The sequence below is a fragment of the Oryctolagus cuniculus genome, chromosome 7 (assembly GCF_051225735.1).
Source record: "Oryctolagus cuniculus isolate XC-2025 breed Fujian yellow rabbit chromosome 7, ASM5122573v1, whole genome shotgun sequence".
NCBI classification, from domain to species: domain Eukaryota; kingdom Metazoa; phylum Chordata; class Mammalia; order Lagomorpha; family Leporidae; genus Oryctolagus; species Oryctolagus cuniculus.
The window spans coordinates 137,047,947-137,071,720 of NC_142873.1; the positions used below are offsets into that span (position 1 = coordinate 137,047,947).

Here is a 23,774-nt window from a genome sequence, read left to right on the forward strand (position 1 = left end):
GCAGCAGGCCTCGGGTGTTGCTTGCGTTAGACCAGCAGAACTTCCTGCAGTGATGGACATGTCCCGTGTCTGTGCCGTCCAGGAGCCAGGTGCGGCCACCGAGCGCTTGGAATATGTGGCTGAGAAGCTGAATTTGTAATTATAAATCATTTACACGTAACTGGTAGTTACCGAATGGGCCGGGAGATCTTTAGACAAGAGAGTCAAGGGCAGACTTTCGGGAGACAGACATTTAATTGCTAATGGAACTAAGAGAGAGCCCGGGGAAGAGCATCTAAGCTGACAACCAGCTCAGAGCCCCTAGACGGGAACAAGAATGATGTATGTTCCCTGAGCTCAGAGAGGCTGCTGTGGGTAGCACACACCCTGCTGGGCAGGGGTGAGGCTCCCAATAAACGCGATTCCGTGTGTGGCACAACACAGACGAATCAGAAGAGGCACCAGTCGTCAGTCAGTTGGCACTGATCCACTGACTCGGCTTTAGGCCCTAGGAAAGAGGTTATTCAGGAACAAACAAAAGGGGCCGGCGTCGTGGTACGGCTGGCTAAGCCACCACTTGGGTCGCCCGCACCCCACAGCAGAGGGTCTGGGTTGAGTTCCAGTTCCTCCATGTTTCGGATCGGTTCCCTGCTCATGTGCACTCTGGGAAGCAGCAGATATGGCTCGAGTACTTGGGTCCCTGCCACCCACCACCGTGGGAGACCCGGATGGAGTTCCTGGCTCCTGGTTTCAGCCTGGCCCAGGCCATTTGGGGAGTGAACCAGTGGATGGAAGACCTCTCTCTGTTTGCCTCCCTCTCTGTCTCTTTCTCTCTCTGCCTTTCAAATAAATCAAAGTAGACTTTAAAAAAAAAAAAAAAGCTCTTGAGCATTTTAAGGTGTGAGGTAACAAGGACCGATTTCTGTTCTGGAAAGTGAACCATGCAGGACAGAGGTAGAGGTGGCACAGTGTGTAGGAGCCATTATAGACACCAGAGCAGTGGAGAACGTTCACATCCGGGATACAGCTCTGGGGCAAGACCGAGAGACTGGACGTGAGGAACCAGCGGGGAAGAAGAGAGGACACGGGCAAGGCGGGTGCATTTCCTGGGATGGGAAAGACCCTGGGGTGGGAAAGTGAACCATTCTCTTTGTTTGATTTGCCTGCCAGACACCCAGGTAGCCATGTGACAGGCAGTTCAGTCTGCCAGCCTGGAGCTTGGAGGACAGACCCAGCTGGGAGTGATCTGCACCCAGTGTAGAGCTGGTGTTTGAAGTCTCCTGACCGCTCCTGGAAGCTGAGCTCTGGTCCTCAGCCTCAGGCATTTTATATATGTACACATATATGGACATACATACAGACATGTGTTTAAGATGTATTTATTTACTTGAAAGGCAGAGTAACAGAGAAAAAAATCTTCCATTCGCTGATTCACTCCCTAAATGGCCATAACAGCTTAGGCTGGCCCAGGCTGAATTCAGGAGCCTGGAACTGCATCCGGGTCTCCCACATGGGTGGCAGGAACTCAGGTGCTTGAGCTGTTTCCCAGGCTCATTAGCAGGGAGCTAGACAGGAAGCAGAGTAGCCGGGACTCAAACCTGTACTCTAGAATGGGATGCAGACAGAATGGGATGTGGGCATCCCACTTGGGGGCTTAAGCTGCTGAGTCACAATGCTCACCCCAGATTTGTTTTTTTAAATGGCTTTTCTGGGGCCGGCACTGTGGTGTAGTAGGCTGAGCCTCCGCCTGCAGCTCCGGCATCCCCTATGGGCACAGGTTCATGTTCCGGCTGCTTGTATTCAAATCCAGCTCTCTGTTAAGGGTCTGGGAATGCAGTGAAAGATGGCTCAGGTGCTTGGGCCCCTGTACCTGTGTGGGAGACCTGGAAGAAGCTTCTGGTTCCTGGCTTCAAATCAGCCCAGCTCCAGCTGTTGAGACCATTTGGGGAGTGAACCAGCAGATGGAAGACCTTTCTCTGTGTCTCTCCCTCCTCTGTCTTTAACTCTACCTCTCAATAAATGAATTTTTTTTTTTAAAAAAAGGGGGGTTTCTGGGGCCAATGCTATGATCCAGTGGGTTGAACTGCTGCCTGCAATGCTGGCATCCCATATGGGTGCCGGTTCAAGTCCCAGCTGCTCTACTTCCAATACAGCTGCTTGCTAAAAAGCTGGGGAAAGTAGCGGAAGATGGCCCAAGTGCTTGGGCCGCTGCCACCCATGTGGGGAGACCTGGCTGACTTTGTTCCTGGCTTCGGTCTAGTCCAGCCCTAGCTGTTTTTGGCTATTTAGGGAGTGAAACAGAGGTTGAAAGATCTGTCTCTCCCTCTCTGCCTTTCAAATAAATAAAATAAATCTTTTTTAAAAAAAAATGGGTTTTCACCAGGCCCATGGGAAAATGGGGGTGGGAGGTTAAGAAGGACACCTTAGGTAGAGGGTGCCATCTCAGTTGAGTTAGGTCCCTTCCTGGGCGGGGCCTGGGGGAGGGCTGGGCAGTTGAGTGTGGCTGGAACCTGAGGTTCAGGAACATGGTGCAGAGAAGAACAAGGCCAGCGGAGAGTACCTGGCAGGCAGCAGAGAGCCAGTGAAAAACTTCAAGCTGGAGAGGGACAGGATCAGATTTGGCTGTCAAAGAGTCTGTGCAGTAGAATGGAGGACGGATTGAAAGCAGCAAGAAGGAAGGCAGGGAGACCAGGGGGAAAAAAAGCATCCAGCTAAACCCTCTGACCAAACTGGTTTACACATTCTCCCCGAAACACGACCTGTGTCCGCTCACCTGCTGCTGAAGTGGCCCCAGCCGTATCCACCTGCCCGGCTGCAAGCCCGCGGTCACCCCTGCCACCCTGCAGGCCTGTGGTCCTCCTCTGTAGGCTAATATGCACATGCTGCTTAGCACATCCTGCTTCAGGGTGCTTTCCTTTTATGCTTCTGTCCTATGTCCTGTGTCCGATTAGAGGTGCTAACCAGAGTACAGCTACCATCTATTGAACACTACAAGGCAGGCTTTGCTTTTTATGCTTCGTCGGATTTAGTTGTCACACTAACCCATTGAGTAGGAAGTATTATTACCCCCAGCTTACCGAACAGAAACCTGATATACAGAAAGGCTGGTTTTTTTTTTTTTTTTAAACCAAAAACCCAGATCCAAGAAGCAGCTCAGCTGATATTTAAGCCCAGTCTAACAGTTTGCCAGGCTTCCAGCTTATAAATTTTTATCACTTGGCATCTTCCCTGCTTGCACACGACAGATGCTTATTTTTGGTGAAATCATTAATATAAAGCTGTAGAATTTTAGAGCTGGAAGTTTATGTCACTTCCTAGATGAAGAAGGTAAGAGCCTGTAAAACTGATTAACTGGTACAGTTTTCATTGGATTTAATCTGTGAACGACCAAAACCTCCACAGAGAGGGGGTGGGAGATCAGTGTACCGCTCCAGTCTCGTGAAGGGCGGCCCTCGGAGGCTGCTGTCGGCTGGGTCTGCCTGCTCCAGCCCTGCCCTTCTCACCAGCGCGCAGGCAAGAGCTTGGGCTCCAGAGTCAGAAACAAGAATTTGAGGCCTCAGCTCTGCCTGGTAGGAGCTGGCTGCCCTGGAGGCAGTGTGGTGACCTCCCAGCTGCCGGTTCTTCATGAGGTTCTTCATGAGCGCAAAGCTTGCAGCTGCATAGAAAGTTAGCAGGAAACTGAGGAACGGGCGTGGAGTTTGGAGTCAGGTTGGTTTTGAGTCGGTTTGGAATCCCAGCCCTGCCTCTTATTTTTCTCTCTGGGGTAAGTCACTTCCCTCTGAACCTCGGCTTCCTCGTCTGTAAAATGGGAGTAATGCGGCTCACCTGGCAGGTTTGCTGCACCACCTCCGTGTCGCTCTGTTTGTGAAAGCCTGGCGGCTCCGCAGGTGTGAGTGGCGGTGGGTTTTTCCTCTCTCCTGACTGTTAGAAACTCCCTAGGTAACATTCCCAAAACCATCATACGGTTTCCAACTTCAGAATGTTTGTGTCTGTAAAAATGTACCTAGAAAAATGAGACTGTATTTCTCCCCCCGCCCCCCAGGTGTCCATATTTCTGAAGGACAAAGTTCAGAACTCGAATGGCCGCTTCGTGTTGCCAGTGTCCGGGCCTGTTCCCTGGGGGACGGAAGTTCCTGGACTCATCAGGTGAATTCTCAGCAGTGTCCTCCCAGCAGCCCTGGGCTGCCAGGAAACCAGTATGTGAGCCTGGACAGACACAGCACTGCCCTCCCCCCTGCTCAGTTAAGCTCACTGCTCACGAGGTCAGGGCCTAATCCCAGCTTTGCCACTTAGCAGAGGAGCCTGGGAGAAGCCGTGCATTCTCCAAATCTCACTTCCTCGTCTGTGAAGTGGTTACTATGACAATGCATAAGGGAACAGTGCTCTGATGTGCTCATACCGCACTCGGCATGTAACATCAGCACAGTAGATACTGTGATTATCATCATTGTTATGATCACAACTGGCATCTTGGCCTTTTTTTTTTTTTTTAAGATTTATTTATCTGAAAGGCAGAGTTACAGAGAGAGAGAGAGAGAGAAATCTCCTGTCTATTGGTTCACTTCTGAAATGGCCATAATGGCCCAGGCTGGGCCAGGCCAAAGCCAGGAGCCAGAAGCTTCATTCAACTGGGTCTCCCACATGGGTGCAGGGTCCCAGGGACTTGGGCCATCTTCTACTGCTTTCCCAGTGTCGCTCCCCCTCTTCGTGGAGGAACGACACTAAGCCCTGCCTAGGCTTCATATCCGAGTCACGGCACCATTATGTCGCTCCCCCTCTTCGTGGAGGAACGACACAGGACCCTGCGCTGTTCTTTCGTCTGCTCGGCCCTCCCCGGGTTTGCTGCTGGTTCTTCCCGGGTTGGCTACTATCCCTTCCACCTCCGTGGAAGGGCAGTTCCCCCTGGCCACATTCCCCACTTCCGCAGGGGAGCGGCACTCCGCCGGCCGGTTCTCTCGGGGGCTGCACAGGTGTTCCCCTTAGATGTTCCTGGTGAATGCCGTCTCTCTCCTCCTTTATAGTCCTCCTCCGCCAATCCTAACTCGGCTGCCCACACGCCGAGTACGCTGCTCTCCAATCAGGAGCAAGTCCTACAGTTTATCAGTTGAACTGGAGGCAGCTGTGCGGAAGCTGTTTACTTCTCTCCCAACACCACATTGTGGGAGAGCAGATGCATAGAATAAGTCTTAATTCCAGTAACTCAGTCTAGTCCGGTTTGCTCCCCACAGATCCCCCTTTCTTTTTATTTTTGGCGTTGATACGCGCCTGTCTTCGGTGTCCCGCGGCACACACTCTGCTCTACTTGCTAGAGTTGCCACAGGCTCTTACAAGTCCTATCAATCAGGAAAACCGAATCCGGGTCCTCTCTTCGCCATTGTGAGGAGGTTTTTAGGCGCTGATGCGTGCCTGTGTTCGGTGCCCTGCAGCACATGCTCTGCTCTGCCCGCAGGGGCTTACAAAACCTATCAGGCAAACCGAATCCAAGCCTTCTCATTGCCGTATTGTGGGGGAGACTTATTAGTGTTGGTTTGTGCCTATCTTCGGTGACCTGCAGCTCATGCTTTGGTCGAGCTGCTTGCTGGTGCTTACCGCCTTAAATCAGGCAGACCGAATCCAAGCCTCCTAATTGTTGCATTGTGGGGAAGCCTTACTGATGTTAATTCGTGCCTGTCTTCGGTGACCTGCGGCGCATAAGCTGCTAGCCGCCCAGGTGCTCATCGCCTCACTTAATCAGGCAGACCGAATCCAAGCTTTCTCATTGCCATGTTGAGGGGAGGCCTTTCTATTTCTCTATTTCTCTATCTCCGGGCATTCCTATTTCTCCCATTTTACTTCTATCTTCCAGCATTCCTATTTCTCTTTTACTTCTAAACTTCTGTTTCTCTTATCCCCGCGGTTTCCCGGCACCTCGCCCCGCGGCAGCTTCACGGCTCTGCGCGGCTTCCCGGCGCCTCGCCCCGCCGGCGGGTTCCCGGCTCTGCGCGCACGCTCCGCGGTCTCCACGCACTTCGCGCCCGCACCACGGCCTTGCGCCAGCCCCGCGTTCCCTATTTATTCACGCCCCGTGCTCTCTCTGCACGCGGCGGCTTCCGCGAATGTTTCCGCCACCACCGGCATTCAGTCCAAGTTCCCCGGACTAACCTGGCGAATCCTGGCGGCCCACGTCTCTGCCTCTGGTTCCAGATCTTCGCCTCTTGCTCCCCGGGGTGACTTGAAGAATTCCAAGGTGGCTTATATCTCCGCCTCGGCCTGCACTCGCGGCTTCATCCTCCCTAACATTTTTCTCTACCCGGTATGTTTCCTTAAGTTTTCTTCCAACAATATTCCTCTCATTTCTCCTGGCTACTCCCCACAGTCCGTATCGGAGTCCAAGCCTCCTCCAGGTTTCACTTTCGCTTTTAATCTCCTAGCTTCCCCGCCATAGTCCGCATCCGAGTCTATGAAAGCTTTCACTTTCGCTTTCAATCCTAACTTCTTTCCCACAGTCCGTATCCGAGTCTATGCCTAGGCTTTCAATAGCTTCTTCCGGCACCTTTCTTGTCCGGCTTTCCCCTAGGCTCTTCGCTAGTCTCTCTCTCCGGTATTTTCCTGCTTCTTCCCGTTTCTTCCCTCCTAAGTTTCCTATCCGTCCTAGGTTTCCTATCCGAGTCACGGCACCATTATGTCGCTCCCCCTCTTCGTGGAGGAACGACACTAAGCCCTGCCTAGGCTTCATATCCGAGTCACGGCACCATTATGTCGCTCCCCCTCTTCGTGGAGGAACGACACAGGACCCTGCGCTGTTCTTTCGTCTGCTCGGCCCTCCCCGGGTTTGCTGCTGGTTCTTCCCGGGTTGGCTACTATCCCTTCCACCTCCGTGGAAGGGCAGTTCCCCCTGGCCACATTCCCCACTTCCGCAGGGGAGCGGCACTCCGCCGGCCGGTTCTCTCGGGGGCTGCACAGGTGTTCCCCTTAGATGTTCCCCTTAGATGTTCCTGGTGAATGCCGTCTCTCTCCTCCTTTATAGTCCTCCTCCGCCAATCCTAACTCGGCTGCCCACACGCCGAGTACGCTGCTCTCCAATCAGGAGCAAGTCCTACAGTTTATCAGTTGAACTGGAGGCAGCTGTGCGGAAGCTGTTTACTTCTCTCCCAACACCACATTGTGGGAGAGCAGATGCATAGAATAAGTCTTAATTCCAGTAACTCAGTCTAGTCCGGTTTGCTCCCCACACCCAGGCCATAGCAGAGAGCTGGATCAGGAGTGGAGCAGCCAGGACTCAAACCGGTGCCCATATGGAATGCCGACACTGCAGGCGGCGGTTTCACCCGCTTCACCAGAGCCCCGACCTTGCATCTTGATCTTGAAGGAGTGCATGAGTTCCTTTTTTGTCCATGGTACAAAGAACAATGAAGGCTCCTGGGCTCCCTGAGCTTGGAGAATATTCCATCATGTCACACTTTGTATTGCAGAATGTTCAACCACAAAGGTGAAGAAGTCAAGAAGATAAAATTCAAGCATGGTGGAAACTATGTCACTGCAACCAAAGAAGGTTCTTTTGAACTTTATGGAGACCGAGTCCTGAAACTAGGAACTAACATGTAAGCGAAGTCTCCCTCCCTGAGCAAACTCAAGGTCGAAGGAGGTCACTTCATTCCAAAACCCAGCATGACGCTTTCTGCTGTGAAAATTTCCCTTAGATACATTGCATGCAGATTCCTGACATTTTCAAAGGGCGCCAGGAACTCCAAACACAAGGCAACTCATTTCATCAACAGATCAAAAAGATGTATAGTTTCTTTGATTTTTTTTGTTTATTTACTGTTTATTTGAGAGAGAGAGAGAGAGAGAGAGAGAGAGAGCAAGCTCCTATCCACTTGGTTCACTCCCAAATGCAATGGCTGTGGCTGGAGCCAGGAGCCAGGAACACAGTCCAGGTCTCCCATGTGGGTAGCAGGAACTCAGTTACCTGAGCCATCACCAGTGCCTCCCGGGGTCTGTAATAGCAGGAAATTGGAGCCAGGAGCTGGAGCCTAAGATCAAACTCAGGGACTCCTATGAGGATACAGGCATATTTTTTAAAAAAAGAAAAAAAATGTATTTATTTGGAAGAATGACAGAGAGAGAGAGATCTTTTATCTGCTGGTTCACCACCAAAATAGCTACAACGGTCCAAGCTGGGCCAGGCCAAAGCCAGGAGCTGGGAACTCAATCCAGGTCTCCCAGGCGGGTGGCAGGGGTCCAGCTTTGACCTGAGCCATTACCTGCTGCCTCCCAGGGTGCTCATTAGCAGTCACCTGGAATTGGAGACAGATCCAGGTCTCCAACCCAGGGGATACGGGCATCTGAACTGCTACCCCAAACTCCCGTCCCCTCACAGCACCTTCTCGGATGCTATTTGGCATCTCAGAAGTCTTGAACCACACTTCCAAGTTAAAAAAAAAAGTCAGTGGAAAGGGTCCAGATAATGTCACCATTTCCTGTTGACACCAGGTACAGCCTGAATCGGCCCGTGGACACCCAGACGTCTGGAGCATCAAAGAACTCCGCCTCGCGAGCGCAGGTGAGTTTCTCCTTCCTCCCTCATCTTCGCAGCTTCTTTCTAGATGCAGAAATCTCGATGGGGACACTTTAAATCTGCAAGCTAGCCAACATTTCCCCTCGTCATGTGCAATCTCCGTTCAGCCTTGCAACTACGCAGGGTTTGTCTTTGAATCTTTGTGTATTTTCATCTACTTGAAAGGCAGAGTGACAGAGAGGGAGAGAGAGCAAGATCTTCTGTCTGCTGGCGTACTCCCCAAATGTCTGCAGCAGCCAGAGCTGGGCCAGGCTGAAGCCAGGCCTCTATCCAGGTCTCTCACATAGGTGGCAGGCACCCCCAGGATGCATTAGCAGGAAGCTGGGTAGGAATCAGAGCAGCCAGGACTTGAACCAGCACTCCAGTAGGGGATGCTGGCATCCCAAACACCAACTTAACCCACTGCACCACAACACCCACCCCAACTCAGGTTTTAATTGTAGCTTTTCATGCGTATGTCCAGTGATCTGACTAATTGGGTAATTTCAGGCTTGGCTCAGCCACCCTAATTAGGCAGGAAGCACCTGCCAGGACGTGTGAAATTGTACCAGGGCACCAGGGCCATTAGGTCTGTGACTGCTGAGCCCAGCACTTCCAAGAATTCTGATGGTTAAAATGTCCCTTTTTACTGCTCCCTTACACAGCAGTGTGCAGCTCCTTTCAAACCGGGATTGTCACTTCTCTGAATTCCATCTTCGCAAATGTTTACCAAGTTAACTCGCAGCAAGCTGTAGGACACATCACAGAATATCCAGTTATTCAGCACAGCACACATTTCCTGAACTGCTTCTATGGGCTGGGTACACTGGGACACAAAGCTGACACAGGGGCTGGCACTGACGTGTAGCAGGTAAAGCCGCTGCCTGCAGTTTCGGCATCCCATATGGGCACCGGTTTGAGACCCAGCTGCTCCACTTCCAATCCAGCTCTCTGCTATGGCCAGGGAAAGCAATAGAGGATGTCCAAGTCCTTGGGCCCCTGCACTTGCATGGGAGACCTGGAAGAAACTCCAGGTTCCTGGCTTCAGATCAGCTCAGCTCCGGCTGTTGCAGCCATTTGGGGGGTGAACTAGAGGATGGAGGACCTTTCTTTCTCTCTCTCTCTCTCTGCCTTTCAAATAAATAAATAAATCTTAAAAAAAAAAAAAAAAGAAAGAAAAAAAAGCTGACATAGACGTGGTCCCATCCTGAAGGGACTGAAAGTTCCCTGAGAAGGACAGCCATGGAAACCGTAACTCTTACGAGGCACAAGATGAGCTTGCTGGGTGTTCTGACTGCAGGGACACGTGCTCCGTCCAGTGGGGTGGGGGCAGGGATGAAGAGGGCTTTCCAGAGGAGGTGACATTGAAGTGGGGTTCTAGAGTGGGTAAAACGTTAAACAGCAGGGAAGGGGGAAGGGGCACGCAGACCGAGGTGACAGGACAAGCAGAGACACCGAGGACAAGAGAGCTCCGCCACAGCGTCACCAAGGCAGGTGGCCGACTCTTCTCCCAGCAGGGACATCGGGGCTTGATTAGGGGAGGGGCTTAAACAGCATGCTTTGTTCTTTAGGCATGAAGCAGAGGGGTTTGTCTGGGGCAAGGGAGAAATGAGACAAGACCTGTGTTTCAGATGACTGTGGCAGAGTGGATCAGAGAGCCCTGGGATGGGCTCTGAAGGAAGGGACCAGGACAGTGAGCGGAGGGAGGGCCCCAGGGGTGTGTTCATGGCCGTCACCACCTGGGGGCAGTGTGCTGACTCCTCCGGAATAGGAACCCTGGGCCCTCGGGACTTCACTGAGGCCACTTGTCATGCCCAGGGAACTGGACTGGCTCAAGAGGAAGCAGCATCCCCTCCTTCGAGGAGGAAGGTAGCTGGGGAAGGGTGGGGCCTCTGGGCCCGCCACTCATCCTGAAAGTGGAAACTTCTGCTGCGGACCCAGGCGGTTTTTCTGTTGGTTAAGCCTACTTTGGGGCCCAGAAATAATCCAGTGGTTGGTTTGCCAGATTTTGTAACCCAGTGTCTGGGGTCTTAGCCAGAAATGTGCTCACCTTCATGTGGCTACAGATCACGCCATTGTTTCAGCAGGAGAACATCGCTCCAAATCCGCTTGCTAAAGAAGAGCTGAATTTCCTGGCCAGACTGATGGGAGGGATGGAGATTAAGAACCCCAGTGGCCCCGAGCCAGGATTCCGGTTGAATCTGTTTACCACCGATGAAGAAGAGGAGTATGTTTTAAACCCATTTCTCTTAAGACACAGAAAAATCCCAAGTTTGATACAAACCTCAGAGTGACAATTACAAACCAGAGACACCTATAAATAACGAAGGAAAGCCCAGCCAGTTCAATAGCCTTGGTAAAGAATCCCCCCGGGGTTAAATGGCCCGAGCCTTCTGGAGTCATTCAAAAATAGAGTTCTAGTGTGTTGCTTAACAGAGTACAACCGAGCAACACATAGTAGGCACCAACGTGGTCATACTAGGACAAGTCTGTTAGGAAATCAGAGGGAGGCTGGACCTCGGTGTCTTTGGGGTTAGAGAGTCTAATGGCCAAACCCAGTGGTGGTGGCGACTCACCAGGCTTCTGCAGTTCTGTCAGGCACCTTGCCTTGCATCCACCCTGCAGCGCTCCGCACTGCCTGCACCTGGGGTGAGGATTGCCTCCTGTTTCCTGTGGTCGAGCTCACTTCAGGGATGATGGGAAGTGCTGGGGACACAAAGATGGCACAAAGGAGCCAAAGCCTGACCCTCGTGCGTAACTTATTCCATTGCCGTGTCATGAATGCCCCGAGTGAGGGCACAGCAGCTGACTGGGCCCTGGCATGCCACAGAGTTGGCATTTGATCTGGGTCTTGGAGTTTGCCAAGCAGAGGAAGGGGAAGACCGTTCCTGGCAGGGTTTAGTGTGTGTGCAAAGGCACGGGGACAGAGCCAGACTTGACTTTGCAGAGCAGAGGGTGCCTTGTTTGGAAGTGAGCTGGAAAGTTGGATCGGCAGGTGAGGCAGAACATAGGTCCTGAGTTACCAAGGGCCAGCTTGCCGAGCTGGCATGGAGCATACCCAGACCTTGTTCCCATTTCTTCACCGTCTTATCCAGACAGGCAGCCCTAACCAAGCCAGAAGAGTTAGACAACAAAGTCATCAACATACAAGCTATGCAGGTGAGTACGTGGGACTCCACGGGGTCACACATTTCCCTCCTCGTCTTGGGACATCCCTTTTTCTCCCCAGCCATCCTGCAGCGGCTCTATCGTCCCTATTTTGACAAATAAGTGGGCAACCGGAAGTGGGGCACAAGAATAGACAAATAAGCACTGCTGGCACCTCCCCCTCATCCTTTTCACCTCCCATTTCTCTCCCAGGACCAGCAACGGAGCGAGGAGCTGGCCCGGATCCTGGGGGAGCTGGAGGTCACTGACCAGCCGAGGTGGAGCACCAGCAAGGGGGACGACCTGCTGGCCATGATGGATGAGTTGTAGCTGTGCTGACTGGGCACGCCCCTCTGCCCAGAGACGCTTCCGGATGAGGACCCCGGAGAAGGACCAGGGTCCGCCGTGCTGCTGCTAATTTTCTATGGAGTGAAGCCGCTACGTGCAATTCCCATCTCTGCTGTAATGAACTCCGCAAGTGCTCCCGAGACAGCACCCCACCCCAGAAGGCCCCACATACACTGTATTTTCAGCAAAATATATTCTGGCTTTGAAACTACATCCTCCCTGTTCTCCCAGTTCTCCAGCAGCCACCCAGAGCATCCCGGGCCGTGGGTCTGTACGGAGCCACCCCAGGGGTCGTCTCCTCTCTTATGTCCGCTGTCCTCGGCATGCCAGGTCTCACAGGCACCTGCCTATGAGCCATCACAGAAACATCTCGGTCCCCTGAGCTGGACTCTGCCGTGTGGGTGAGTGTGGAGTCAAGAAAAGGCATGCCTCCCACCACTGGGCTCCCCATCCTGGCACCCTGCACCCGGGAAACTGTCAGCACCCACAGGCTGAGTGAGCACTGCTGAGACAGGCCAGGGGCATCTGTACCTCCCCGTATGCCTCTCTGTCCATTTGTGGAGGCGAATTTGTCCTGCATGGGGAGAGGTACCACTCCCCCACCCCAACCCCAGAGTCTTCGTCTGCCACATAGGCACTCACCCACCAAAGATACCCAGCCTGATGTGCTGTGGCATCTGTGTCCTCTGTCACCAGGTGGAGCCTGAGGCCAGGTGCATGGGAAGTACCCACGCTGTGCCACCTCACCTTCTGTGTCACAGCAGAGCCACTGCCCTCGGCACAATGCCAAGTCTCACTGGGATCCGTGGGAAACACCTGGGGCCAGCGCCACCATCTGCCTGCCGCACGCTTCCTCCCAGGACCGAGTGACCAGCAAGGTCAAGGCCACCCAAACACGCAGAGGGCCAGGCCCCTCCGTCCTACAGAATGAGTATCCAGAGCTGCAGAAAGAGAGGAGAGAGAATAAGGTGAGCTAGTCATTGCCAGCAGTCCCAGCCGCAGGGGCGAGAGAGAGCGAGAGGGAGAGAGAGGGATGGACCAGCTCCCTCGACCCCAGGCAGAGGGTTGGATACAGGAAGATGAACCACCAAATAGATGCAAACCCTTACGCCTCCAGAGAAAGGTGTGCTGGGCAGGGAAAGTAGATCGCGCCATCAGATGCCTGCTGCATACCAAGCGGCCTTTGAGATTCGTTTCTTTGAAGCAATCTGACCACCAGGCAGGGGCCGGCCTGGGTGACACCTGAAAGAGAGGGTTCTGTCCTGTTTGGAGTCCGGCTCCCGCTGCACTGTCCCGAGTCAGACCCTGCCATCTGCTGTAAGCATGGCCTGGGGCCTGGGGGCCTGGAGGCCTGGGGGCGGGCCCTGAGCTGCCTGGCAGCAGCCTCCCCACACCCACCAGCGCCATGCCGACGATTTCACGCGTGTCTCAGTAAATAAACAAGATATAGATCTCTGGTAGGGCAGCTCTGGGATGAGGCAACCTCGGAGTTTCATGTCTCTAGACTTGCACAAACAGTGAGAAAAACAAGCTTACCTGCATGGCGGTTCAGGGCATCCAGAAAAAGCATGGGAGTCGGGAGGAGGCGAAGGAAATGACTGTGCCTACCACGTGGGCTAAGCACTAACGACATCGGGTTCGTTAAAAGCCAGGCCAAAGGCTGGCTGTCAGATGAAGGCATCGTGGCACAGTCAGGACACCACTCTGGGCCCAGCCCTGCCACAGACCCCACCCATCCTGGACCAGTCGCCCTCCCTGAGCCTCTGTTCCTTCCTCTGTAAGAAAGAGAGGATGTAAGTAGTGACTCTAATCCCGCTTTCCCAGATAAATTACTGAGTTTACAGTCCCAGGCCCTGCCCCAGTGTGAGCTGAGAATTGGAGTTTTTTCCTTTTTTTTTTTTTTTTTTCATAAAGATGTATTCTATTTATTTGGAAAGGTAGTTACAGAGAGAGGGGGGAGAGACAGAGTTCCACCCTAGTTCTACCCTAGTTCACTCCCTGAAGCCAGGAGCCAGGAGCTACTTCTGGGAACCCTACATAGGTACAGGGGCCCAAGCACTTGTGCTTTCCCCGGGCACATGATCAGGGAGCTGGATCAGAAGTAGAGCAGGGGCTGGTGCTGTGGCACAGTGGGTTAAAGCCCCGGCCTGAAGCACCAGCATCCCATGTGGGTGCTGGATCTGGTCCTGGCTGCTCCTCTTCTGATCCAGCTTTCTGCTATGGCCTGAGAAAGCAGAAGATGGCCCAAGTGCTTGGGCTTTCTTCTGCTGCTTTCCCTGGGCACATGACCAGGGAGCTGGATCAGAAGTAGAGCACTTGCAGTTATCCATTTCTTTGTGCCATTCCTCAAATGATAAGAAATCTCAAAAGTCTGCCTCTGAGAAGCAAAGTCCAGAAGATCACCTTTATGTGTTAGAGCACAATTGGCATCTACTGATTAGAGAGTTTCATAAACAGACCTTGAGTTCCACCATGATGCCTCATCCAGCAAGTGCACCCTTCGGCCACGAGAGAATGAGACTTTCAGGTCCCCAGGCTTTTGATAAAAATGAAATTAATTCTTTACAATCCAGTGAAGGCCTTCTGGAGAAAATCATTAAACAAGCAAAGCATATTTTTCTGAGGAGTAGAACTGCTGCAACCATTGACAGCAAGTTGCATTGAGGAGCCTCAGATACAGGCTCACTGGTCAAACATCAATGATGTTTATGAATCAAGTGTGAACGTTTTAATTACATCACAAGGATATGAACAAATATGCGAGTCTGTTCAGCTGCAGTTGAATATTGGAGTTGAGCAGACCCCAGTTGTGCACAGAGATGGAAGAGTAATTACACTATCTCATCGGGAGCAGGAACTACAGGATTTTCTTCCGTCTCAGATGTCACAGCATCAGGTGCATGCAGTTCAACAGCTGGCCAAGGTGATGGGCTGGCAGGTACTCAGCTTCAGTAACCATGTGGGACTTGGGCCCATTGAAAGCACCGGCAATGCCTCGGCCATAACAGTGGCCTCCCCGAGTGGTGACTAGGCTATTTCAGTTCGTAATGGGCCTGAAAGTGGCAGCAAGATCATGGTTCAGTTTCCCCGTAACCAGTGTAAAGATCTTCCAAAAAGTGATGTTTTACAGGATAACAAATGGAATCGTCTTCGTGGACCATTCAAAGAAGTCCAGTGGAATAAAATGGAAGGTCGAAACTTTGTCTATAAAATGGAGCTGCTTATGTCTGCACTTAGCCCTTGTCTACTATGATTTTTTCCAGAAAAGTTTCCAGGAACTTCGGCTTGATATTTCAGGTCATCTATAAGCACAAGGAAGAGAAATATTCCAAAGGAGTATTGTTTTTTAAACATAGGAGATTTTTACCTAGCATTTTGAACACTTTCACTTTATAAGTGACAAGTGCTTTGAAAGGCAGAAGTTTCTGTACAGTTGTAGGGTGTACAGCATGGGGAGATGTAAAATAATACACTTTGATGTGGTTAACTTGAAAATATTATTAACTTAAAGGTTTGGCTTTACTTTTAAAATATTCCTTCTTTGATGTTAACATCCAATAAAGTACGTGGTTAAAAATCTCCAAAAAAAAAAAAAAAAAAGTAGAGCAGCCAGGATTTGCACTGGCACCCATTATAGCGTGCTGGTACTGCAGGTTGTGGCTTAACCTGCTACAACACAGTGCCAGTCCCAGGAATTGGGAGTTTTTGCCCATGTGCCCCTAAACCATGCTTTGGGATGAATCTGCCCTCTTTTAACTCTTTTGTAACCATAACCTCTTCTCAACTAAGCTTCAAACAGTTCCACTCTTGCTAGTACACTTGGAATTTCCTACACACAGAGCTGGCATTGTGGTACAGCGGGTTAGGCTTGCAACACAGACGTCCCCACGTCCCATGCCAGAGGTTCTAGTCCCAGCTGCTGCACTTCCAATCCAACACCATGCTGATATGCCTGGGAAATCAGCAGATAGCAGATAACTCAAGTACTTGGGGCCTGTCCACCCACCTAGGAGACCTAGATGGAGTCCCTGGCTCCTGTCTTAGCCTCTCCCAGCCCTGGCTGTTGTAGGCAATTGAAGAGTGAAGATCTAAATCATTGGCCCCTCCTCCTTCCCTCACATAAACAACCTGCAAAGATTTTGATTGGTTCTTTTCACAGTCTACAACATGCAAGGATTTTGATTGGTTCTTTTCACAGTCTTGAGCATTCAGCTCTCCTTCCCATTCCCACTGTCACCATCTTCATTTCAATCCCTGTCACCTCCTCACCAACACTGGTAAAGCTGGTACTCCTGGGGCGGGGGGCTGACTCAGTGGCGCAGTGGGCTAATGCCCTGGCCTGAAGTGCTGGCATCCTATATGGGCGCCGGTTCTAGTCCCGGCTGCTCCTCTCCTGATCCAGCTCTCTGTTATGGCCTGGGAAAGCAGTGGAAGATGGCCCAAGTCCTTGGGCCCCTGCACCCATGTGGAAGACCCGGAGGAAGCTCCTGGCTCCTGGCTCCTGGCTCCTGGCTGCAGATCGGCACAGCTCCAGCCCTTGTGGCCAACTGGAGAGTAAGCATCGGATGGAAGACCTCTCTTTCTCTCTCTGCCTCTCCTCTCTCTGTGTAACTCTGACTTTCAAATAAATAAATACATCTTTTTAAAGAAAAAAAAAAAAAGAGTGAACCAGCAGGTGGAAGCTTTCTCTGCCTCCCCTCCCCCGCTGCCATAGCTCTAACTTTCAAATAAATAATCTTTAAAAAAAAAAAAAAAAGATGAAGAAGAACCGCTGACTCCTGGGAGAGACGGAAGTCAGTGAATGAGTAAAGGCACTTGGGTTGCCAGGTGCGAGCACACTCAGTGAAGGTCGCTCAGATCTCTAAGCAGCGCTCTCAGATAGACTTTCCATCTTGTCCTAATGAGGACACCGAGGCTGGGAGAAGATAAGTCACTTTCCCAAGCCTACACCGTGATCTTTAAAAAGTGTGAAGCAGGGGCCCATGTTTGGTACAGCTATTAGACCCCAGGTGGGGCGCTCTTACCCCATGTCAGAGTGTCTGGGTTCAAGTCCCTGATTCATTTCCATCCAATTTCCTGCTAATGCACACCCTGGAAGGCAGCAGGTAGTAGCTCAAGTACGTGGGTCCCTGCCACCCACATGGGACACGTGGATTGAATTCCAGGCTCCTGGCTCTGGCCTGGGCCAGCCCTGGATGTTGCAGGCATTTGGGAAGGGAAGCAGTGGGTGGAAAATCTCTGTCTCTATCTCTCTGCTTTTCAAATAAATAAAGCCTTTTTTAAAACTGCAAATCAACAGGCCGGCATTGTGGCCTAGTGTGTAAAGCTGCCACCTGCGACATCCCATACAAGCACCAGTTTGTGCCGTGGCTGCTCTACTCCCACTCCAGCTCCCTGCTTATGGTCTGGGGAAGCGGAAGATGTCCCAAGTCCTTGGGCCCCTGCCACCCACGTGGGAGACCCAGATGAAGCTCTTGGTTCCTGGCTTTGGCCTGGACCAGGCCTGGCCATTGCAGCCACTTGGGGGAAAGCACCAGTGGGTGGAAGATATCTCTGCGTCTGCCCCTCTTTGTAACTCTTTCAAGTAGATTTTTTTAAAGATTTATTTATTTTACTTGAAAGTCACAGTTACACAGAGAGAGGAGAGGCGGAGAGAAAGAGAGAGAGAGAAAGAGAGAGAGAGAGATCTTCCATCTGCTGGTTCACTCTCCAGATGGCTGCAATGGCAAGAGCTGAGCTGATCTGAAGCCAGGAGCCAGGAGCTTCTTCCAGGTCTCCCACATGGGTTCAGGGGCCCAAGGACTTGAGCCATCTTCTACTGCCTTCCCGGGCCATAGCAGAGAGCTGGATGGAAGTGGAACAGCCGGGTCTCGAACAGGCGTCCATATGGGATGCCAGCACTGCAGGCGGTGGCTTTACCCACTATGCCACAGCACCGGCCCCTCAAGTAGATTTTTTTTTTTTTTTTTGACAGGCAGAGTGGACAGTGAGAGAGAGAGACAGAGAGAGAAAGGTCTTCCTTTGCCGTTGGTTCACCCTCCAATGGCCGCCGCTGCAGCCGGCGCACCGCGCTGATCCGATGGCAGGAGCCAGGATCCAGGTGCTTTTCCTGGTCTCCCATGGGGTGCAGGGCCCAAGCACCTGGGCCATCCTCCACTGCACTCCCTGGCCATAGCAGAGAGCTGGCCTGGAAGAGGGGCAACCGGGACAGAATCCGGCGCCCCGACCGGGACTAGAACCCGGTGTGCCGGCGCCGCAAGGTGGAGGATTAGCCTATTGAGCCACGGCGCCGGCCTCAAGTAGATTTTTTTTTAAGTGTAAATTAAATCATGTCACTCCCCTTTGATAGCCTAGCATTGTATTTCTAGAACTAGATGGAGAAACGGAAACACAAAAGAGCATAATTATCATGCACAGTCAACAAGGAGACCTCTTTAATTTACTCATTTTCCTTTTACTTAAAAGCCAGAAAAGAAAAAGATTATTTGGGGAAAAAAAAAAAAAGCCAGAGAGACAGAGATCTTCCATCTGCTGGTTCACTTCTCAAATACCCATAATAGCCAGATCTGGGCCAGGCTGAAACCAAGAGCCCAGAACACCATCTGGGTTTCCCACACGGGTGGCAGGGACCCAACAGCTTGAGCTGTCACCTGCTGCCTTCCAGAATGTGCATTAGCGGGGAACTAAATTGGGAGTGGAGCCAGGACTTGAACCAGGCACTCCGAAAAGGATGAGGGCCATGTCACCTGCTGCACCAAATGCCTGTCCCAGGAAGCAGATCTGAACCGACCAATGGTCTCTCGACCCTGCATGCCTAGCCGAGACAACCAGTCTCCTTACCTCGGCTAACAAAACCCTCATGCTCCGGGGCCGCCTGCCTCTCCGACCTCTGCTCACCACTCTCCCCAGCCTTTCCCCAAGTCTTGAGTCTCGTTTCCCCCAGGTGATTTGCACACCCGCTCCCTCTCATTGCAATGCTCCTCTCCTAGTTTTCACAAGATTGGCTTCCTGTCACTCAGCTCAGATGTCACTTGCTCAGGATATCCCTGATCCTCCTACGCAAGTCACATCACCTCAATTTTAACCCTCTCAAGAGTGCTTATTCCACATGTGTTTTTGTTTTCTCGTAGATTCTCTCCTGCAGAGCCGTCGGTTCAAAGAAGCATCTTCAGATCTTGGCCGCCCCCTATGCCCAGAGCCTGGGAAGGTGCGGGACTCAGGGTGAGCGCTTGCATGAATGACCGCCTGGATGGACGGAGAGAGAATGAATGACCGAGTTCGAGGCGGGGAATCCCGCGGCGTGGGCGGGGACGTGCGCCCGCGCTGCATGCTGGGGGCTGTAGTTCCCGCCCACCCTGCGGCGACGGCCTCGCGCACGGACGCACGCGCTCGGCACCCAGGACGCGGCGCGGCCCCGTGGTTGCCATGGCTGCTCGGGCGCGCTACAGCCGCGGAGAGGAAGGCCCGCGAGGCTCACGCTAGCCCAGGCGGCGACCGAGACCGGGAAGGCGGAAGGAACCCGGCGCGGTGGGTTCGGGTCGGGTTTGCTCTGGGAGCATCGGGGGGCGGAGCGTGGAGGACCCGGGAGGCCGGCGGGGGAGCCCGGCGCAGGTACTGAGCATGGCGTCGCTGCGCCCGCTGCTCCGGGAGTCAAGGGTCCGCGCCACCCCAGCTCTGCCGACGGGCTGAGCAGCTTGACGAAGCCCAGCGGCTGGCTCGGGGCCCTCCACGCGGGACGCGGCGGAGCCTGTCCCAGAACCCGAGGCTGACAGGCTGACACTGTGACAACCCCAGACCCCTTGGCTGCAGGATCGCAGATCCGCAGGCCGCAGGCCGCGTCCTGGGACCCAGCGGCTCCCAACCCCTTCCTCAGTGCCGTGGCCTTGCTCCCTGGGCCTCCTGCCGCCGCGCGCAACCCTGGCGGGAATTCTGAGTGGGTCCTAAAGAGACGGAGTTCCACCACCTTCGATCCAGGGTCTGGAAATAAAGCTCAGATGAAACAGAGCTATATCAGTACGAGATCGAAGGCCTGCTGGGAGCAGTATACCGTCAGCTGGCACACCCGCCCAGCCTCTGTAGTTGAATAAATGTGAAAGCAGGCTTAAAAAAAAAACTGTCCTAGACTTGGAGTGACAGGTGGAGTGAGGCTTCCAAGCTAGGTTCCCCATCTTCAAAACCCCTGCGCTTTGTCCAACACCTTTCTTTGCCCCGTTACTCTAATGTCTGCTTAATGGCCGCTGCATAGTACACTTCTCAGAGTGGGCCGGCGGCCGGCATCTCCTGGGCACAGGTTGGAAATGCTGGCTCAGGGACTTGGGAGTGGATCTCCACGATCTGTTGTAACAAGCCCTCGAGCTGCTGGTGACCCTCGCTAACATTTGAGAAGTGCTAAAGCCAACCAGTGTTTCTCAAGCTTTAATCTGGGTGTCATTCGGGGTCAGGTGGGTGAGGGGTTTTGTTAAAACGCAGGATCTGTTTCTCTAAGTCTGGGAGAAACCTGAGATGGATGCATTTCTTTCTTTTCTTTTTTTTTTTTTTTTTTTTAGATTTATTTATTTATTTGAGAGGTAGAGTCACAGAGAGGGAGAGAGAGAGGTCTTCCATTCGCTGGTTCACTCCCTAAATGGCAGCAACGGCTGGAGCTGGGCCCATTCAAAGCCAGGAGCCAGGAGCTTCTTCCGAGTCTCCCCGTGGGTACAGGGGCCCAAGCACTTGGGCCATCTTCCAATGCTCTCCCAGGCCATAAGCAGGGAGCTGGATCAAAAGTGGAGCAGCTGGGATTAGAACCAGTGCCCATGTGGGGTGCCAGCACTGCAGGCAGAGGCTTAGTCCACTAAGCCACAGTGAGGGCCCCATGGATGCATTTCTAATTAGAGCCCCTCATGGCTTGAATAGCAAGAGTGTAAACTACACTTGGGTGCGGTGGTTCTCAAACTTGTCAGTACATTAGAATTACCTGGGGAAAATAGGAGACACGGGCCTCATCCCCCTGACTAAACAAATCAGTCTGGGATGCAGAAGCCAGGTCAAAACACCCTGTGGGGCCAGCACTGTGGCTTAAGAGGTTAAGCTGCTGGAAGGGCTGCTCCACTTCCAATCCAGCTCCCTGCTAATGCACCTGGGAAAGCAGCAGAAGATGGCCCAAGTCCTTGGGCCCCTGCACCCAGGTGGGAGACCTGGAAGAAACTCTTGGCTCCTGGCTTCTGCCTGGCCCAGTTCTGGCAATTTGGGGAGTGAACCAGTGGATGAAAGATCTCTTTATCTCTCCCTCTCATGGTCTCTAACTTGGCCTTTCAAATAAATAAATCTTTAAAAAAAAAAAAAAGCCAACACCCCCTGTGATTGTGTAGTGCAGGTTAGGAACCTCTGGTAGGCCGGCGCCTCGGCTCACTGGGCTAATCCTCCGCCTTGCGGCGCCGGCACACCGGGTTCTAGTCCCGATCGGGGCGCTAGATTCTGTCCCGGTTGCCCCCCTTCCAGGCCAGCTCTCTGCTGTGGCCAGGGAGTGCAGTGGAGGACCCTGCACCCCGTGGGAGACCAGGATAAGCACCTGGCTCCTGCCATCGGATCAGCACAGTGCGCCAGCCGCAGCGCGCCGGCCGCAGCAGCCATTGGAGAGTGAACCAACGGCAAAAAGGAAGACCTCTCTCTCCTCCCTCTCTCTCTCTCTCTCTCTCCACTCTGCCCAAAAAAAATTAAAAAAAAAAAAAAAAAAAAAGGAACCTCTGGTGTGGGATTTGGGGTCAGGCAGCTATGGTTGGAATCCCAGTACCTCTGCTTCTCAGTGCTGTGACATTGGCGAGTTACTTAGCTCATATTTTCCTCATTTATAAAGTGGGTAAAAGTAAACTGACTTACAAGGGGGTATGAGGAGACTGTGAGATGATGCACAAATCACTTGTGTCTACGGACGTGAAAATCGGGGAGGTCAGTGCTGGGAATTCGGGTTGAGGACCTGGTGGAGGTGAACTGGCCTGCTGCAACGACCATCCGTGTGTTCTGCCCACAGCAGGCCGTCAGCCGCTGCTGTGGAGAGATGGCAGTGAGCCACTCCGTGAAGGAGCGGACCATCTCCGAGAACAGCCTCATCATCCTCTTGCAAGGCCTCCAGGGCCGGGAGACCACGGTGGACCTGCGGGACGAGAGTGTGGCCCACGGACGCATAGACAACGTCGATGCCTTCATGAACATCCGCCTGGCCAAGGTCACCTACACGGACCGCTGGGGTCACCAGGTCCAGCTGGATGACCTGTTTGTGACAGGCCGTAATGTCCGCTATGTGCATATCCCAGATGACGTGAACATCACCGCGACCATCGAGCAGCAGCTGCAGCTCATCCATCGGGTGCGCAACTTCGGCAGCACAGGCAAAGGCCGCCGGGAGTTCCCCTCCAAACGCCATAAGTGAGGCTGTGCCCTCGGCCAGCCCCAGCCCCAGCCCCAACTCAGGCTCCTCCGCGTTCTCCTGAGCCGGCTTCCCGCCATCCCTCTCTGCCCAGAGCCGGGGAAGGGGGCGGGACCAACCCAGAAACTGGCATCCAGCAGACACCCCTGTCACACAGCTGCCTTTCGCAGGGTTCCGCCTCCCAGACTCACCCTGGAACCCAGAATCCCGTCTCTCTGTGGCCTTGGGGCAGGTGACAGTCCCCCTTTTTGCTCCTTTGCACCTGAACCTCTCTGGGTTGCTGGGTTATGGAATCTGTGCGGTAGTTTTTAACCCTCTCCCAGTGAGGATTATGAAATGGGCTCATTCTGAGCCCCATCTCGGTGTCCCCTTTTCTCTTGCAGTTATGGTCACTTTCTCATAAAATCAAACTTGAATACCCACAAGTCCATGCCTCATGCTTTCCTGGCCACGTGCTGTAGTCGGATGCCAGGTCTCTAACTTGGCTGCTCTTTGGAATCACCTGTCCCACCTTTGGATTCAGATTTAATTGGTGAATCAAGGACTAGGGTTTTTTAAATTTTCCCAGGTAATTCTGATATGTAGCAAAGTTTGAGAATTGAAGGAGGCAGGTCCTTGCACCTGTCAGGTGGGAAAGGCTGTTAATCTCATTGCTGTTCCTGGGAGCTGAGCCGTGAGAGGAGCGTGGGCCCTCCTCTCAAGGGTGGGAGGTCAGCCCATGGCAAGAAGTCGGTCTCTGATTGTGAGAGTCGTTGAGCCCCAGGGTAAGAGCCCACGTGTCTGTGGCACTGGCCTTGGGGCTATCGCAAACCTGCGGCAGGCAAACAGCTTTGCCAGCGCAGGCGGCTCAGTGCTGGGGGACTGGAGAGAATGATGGTCAGATAGTCACGGGGAAGCTGCCATGCGCAAGGCTCCTGCCGAGCACGTGGCGTGGAGTGAGACTCGGACCTTCCTGGAGAGGAGGTGGTCAGGGGAAGCCAAGATGACGAGCAGCCTGAGAAACGCTGAGCCAGAGCTTGGGGTCCCTGAGCTTCAGACACTGGCTTCAGAAGGGAGATTGGAGAGAGCCAAAGGTCGCTGCACTCACGTTCGGGGACCTGGTGTCATCATCAGAACCACTGGGATGTGTGTAGACCGCTACTTCCTGGCTCCCTGTGGCCACAAACTTGAACCATAAGCGGGGACCCATCTGTCTACCAAGATCCCGCTGCATAATGTATTTATTTATATGTCTGTCTTCTGTTGCCTAGAACTAGAAGCCCCTTAGACTCTGCCCTTTGCCCTTAAGAGGAACTAGAGGGTTCCAGAGAGAAAGCCACCTCGCTCCCCGACGCCCTTCCCTGACAGCTGGAGCGAAGG

The 23,774-nt window shown here is 53.0% G+C and overlaps 2 protein-coding genes across 23 annotated transcripts in view; both read left to right on the top strand.

Moving 5' to 3' along the window:
* Positions 1–12,223, top strand: part of OSCP1 (organic solute carrier partner 1) — a 35,742-nt gene extending 23,519 nt beyond the window's left edge. For 10 of the 20 annotated variants that reach the window (XM_008273671.5, XM_008273668.5, XM_008273669.5 and 7 more), the window contains 6 exons: positions 4,022–4,125; positions 7,431–7,559; positions 8,452–8,521; positions 10,600–10,742; positions 11,611–11,674; positions 11,876–12,223. In XM_008273671.5, the coding sequence (XP_008271893.3) occupies positions 4,022–4,125; positions 7,431–7,559; positions 8,452–8,521; positions 10,600–10,742; positions 11,611–11,674; positions 11,876–11,992 (627 nt within the window). In that variant the 3' untranslated portion in view covers positions 11,993–12,223. The remainder of the gene's footprint in view (positions 1–4,021; positions 4,126–7,430; positions 7,560–8,451; positions 8,522–10,599; positions 10,743–11,610; positions 11,675–11,875) is intronic. The other 10 variants (XM_070078739.2, XM_008273667.5, XM_002720681.6 and 7 more) reach the window with 1 other exon arrangement.
* Positions 12,224–19,338: 7,115 nt separating this feature from the next.
* Positions 19,339–22,840, top strand: LSM10 (LSM10, U7 small nuclear RNA associated). Of its 3 annotated transcripts, none has more exons than XM_008273664.4 (2): positions 19,339–19,621; positions 22,020–22,840. In XM_008273664.4, exon 2 carries the CDS (start codon positions 22,047–22,049, stop codon positions 22,416–22,418), a length of 372 nt encoding a protein of 123 aa, XP_008271886.2. In that variant the 5' UTR covers positions 19,339–19,621; positions 22,020–22,046; the 3' UTR covers positions 22,419–22,840. The 3 variants fall into 3 exon arrangements, with proteins under 3 accessions (XP_008271886.2, XP_008271887.2, XP_008271888.2); XM_008273665.4 differs by having other exon boundaries at positions 19,339–19,537; XM_008273666.4 differs by having other exon boundaries at positions 19,359–19,537; positions 22,023–22,840.
* Positions 22,841–23,774: the final 934 nt, after the last annotated feature.

Excerpts from the sequence above, each read along its gene's own strand:
- LSM10 (XM_008273664.4), top strand. The coding sequence starts at position 22,047 with ATGGCAGTGAGCCACTCCGTGAAGGAGCGGACCATCTCCGAGAACAGC.